General features: G+C 44.7%; 1 protein-coding gene across 1 annotated transcript in view; it reads right to left on the bottom strand.

Annotated features, from left to right (window-relative positions):
* The window catches only part of LOC105365525 (uncharacterized), a 6,493-nt gene extending 5,968 nt beyond the window's left edge, over positions 1–525 (bottom strand). Inside the window, exon 1 of the mRNA XM_011503717.1 lies at positions 284–525. Within this exon, the coding sequence (XP_011502019.1) occupies positions 284–484 (201 nt within the window). The 5' untranslated portion in view covers positions 485–525. The remainder of the gene's footprint in view (positions 1–283) is intronic.
* Between the last annotated feature and the right edge of the window lie 1,450 nt (positions 526–1,975).

Raw genomic sequence — 1,975 nt, 5'->3', positions numbered from 1 at the left:
ATATCGCGACGCACAGTTCTCGTCGTAATTGCAATGACCGATCGGCGAGCTTTCAAGGGGGCTCTATTAAAAATGTCAAATTTAACGAAATAAGAGAGAAAAATAGAGAAAATGTACGAACGGCCAGTCGATCATAACGACTCGTGAAAAAGTACGGCTCCGGACGATCTGGACTAATCGGGACTAATCGGGACTAATCGTGACTAATCGAGATTAATCGAGAGTAATCGACAATAATCGAGACTAATCGTGAGCCGCCGAGAACCTCGCCCCATCAGCCCACCCCCAAACTGCCCCAAACGCTCGACAAACCCGTAGCTGCGGCCTCGCTCCTCTTGTCCCTGTAGCCGCTGCAACGTTCGAACGCCAGCGTCCTCAGCGTCTTCTTGCAGTTCTGCTGCATATGGGCGGCGCTCGCGACCCCGAGGGCGCAGCCCAGGAGCAGCAGAGCCGCGAGGCCCGGTCCCTCCCTCGCGGCCGACATTGCCGACGGCGTCGCGTTTTCAGCGGCAACTCCCGAGCGCACCGGCCCACCCATCCGCTTATAATGCCCCGGCTTATCCGCGCTACGTAGCCCCGTCGCGGTCTCGCAATCGCGCGCGGCCTCCGGCGCCGGGGCCCTGTCACGCCGCCGGAATGCAGCCCCGCCGAGGACGTCGCGCTCCTGCGCCGCAGCCTTGAGCCGAGGCCCCGATCGCCGATACGACCGCCACCGTTGCTGTCACTGTCCCCTCTCTATCTGCCCCCGATTTCACTTCCTTTTCGCAGCGCGAGTCCACCTCCTCTTGGATGAATGCGAGGGACTCTGGCTGGACTACCGGGGCCCGTCCGCGACCTGGACGCTCCGGGACACGAAGTAGCCCCGAGACTTCAAATTCTCCAATTGGAATCGCCTTCCTTTCTCCGACTGAGCAACCGTTCTTACATCACAAGTATTTCCAAAACCATGGCTAGCCTACTTCTGGTTCTTCCATTCCCTTCCACAGTCCTCGTCGCATCTCGAATCACTTGCCATCGAAGTGCAAAACCACTGGTCACGTGGAATACACACTACGGTTCCACACCTGTGACATTATTTTCAATTTTTTGTGCAATGCGATGATATCATTGCTCAAGCTTGCATCGCCTGCTCGACTCAGACCACTAAGGATTAATATCGAGAAAATTCGTTATACAGTTTTCTAATAATCATGTTCTAATTTATTGGCGTAATCATATTATCATAAAGTAATATATAAATTATGTTCTTTCAAGTTTAAAGTAGCATAAAGCTTATTCGGAAGACTCGCAATATTGAATTTCAATTATTAATCATTATGCTACTTATTTAATAACATGTCCGTTTAGTTAGTTCTTTCTTCCAATCTCCTTTATCGCGACTAATTTTATTTACACTTAATTCAAATGTAATTTAAAATACTTATACGAGCACAAATTAATTAAGAATTTTTATAATCTCTTATCAAATTGAGGTTTACTTAAGGCCTCTAATAAAACGTCAGACCTTCGACTGAACTAATCCAACCTTGACCTAGAACCTAATCGTTCTCTTTATGAGGTCTCGATCAAGTACTTCAGGATTCTAATCAACTATGAATTTGTTATTCTTACTTTCTGTTACTCCTACTTCTTTTCAAAAAGTAAATATCTTTATCACTATTGAAAATATTACAAAAACATTACTAACAATATCATTTTTTTATTTTCTAATTTTTTTTAATACACCACATGCAAACACGCGCGCGCGCGTGTACGTTCGTGTGTATGTATGCTCGAACTTTTTTTTTTATTACATCTAATTAAACTTTCTTCGTCATTGGATTCTTAATAATGTTGTTGAATATACATAAGTCTAGAATCATTTTACCTTTTCAAATAATTTAAACCTCTGCAATTGCCTTACAAGATTTTTAGTTATTACACTTAAAAAATGACGTTAACTAATAATTATCCCATGATTTATATACAGACATAA

Source organism: Ceratosolen solmsi, unplaced genomic scaffold (genome assembly GCF_000503995.2).
Source record: "Ceratosolen solmsi marchali unplaced genomic scaffold, CerSol_1.0 scaffold8, whole genome shotgun sequence".
In the NCBI taxonomy this organism is placed as follows: Eukaryota; Metazoa; Arthropoda; class Insecta; order Hymenoptera; family Agaonidae; genus Ceratosolen; species Ceratosolen solmsi.
Note: the sequence above shows the minus strand (reverse complement) of the source record. Positions and strands in the feature narration are given on the sequence as shown.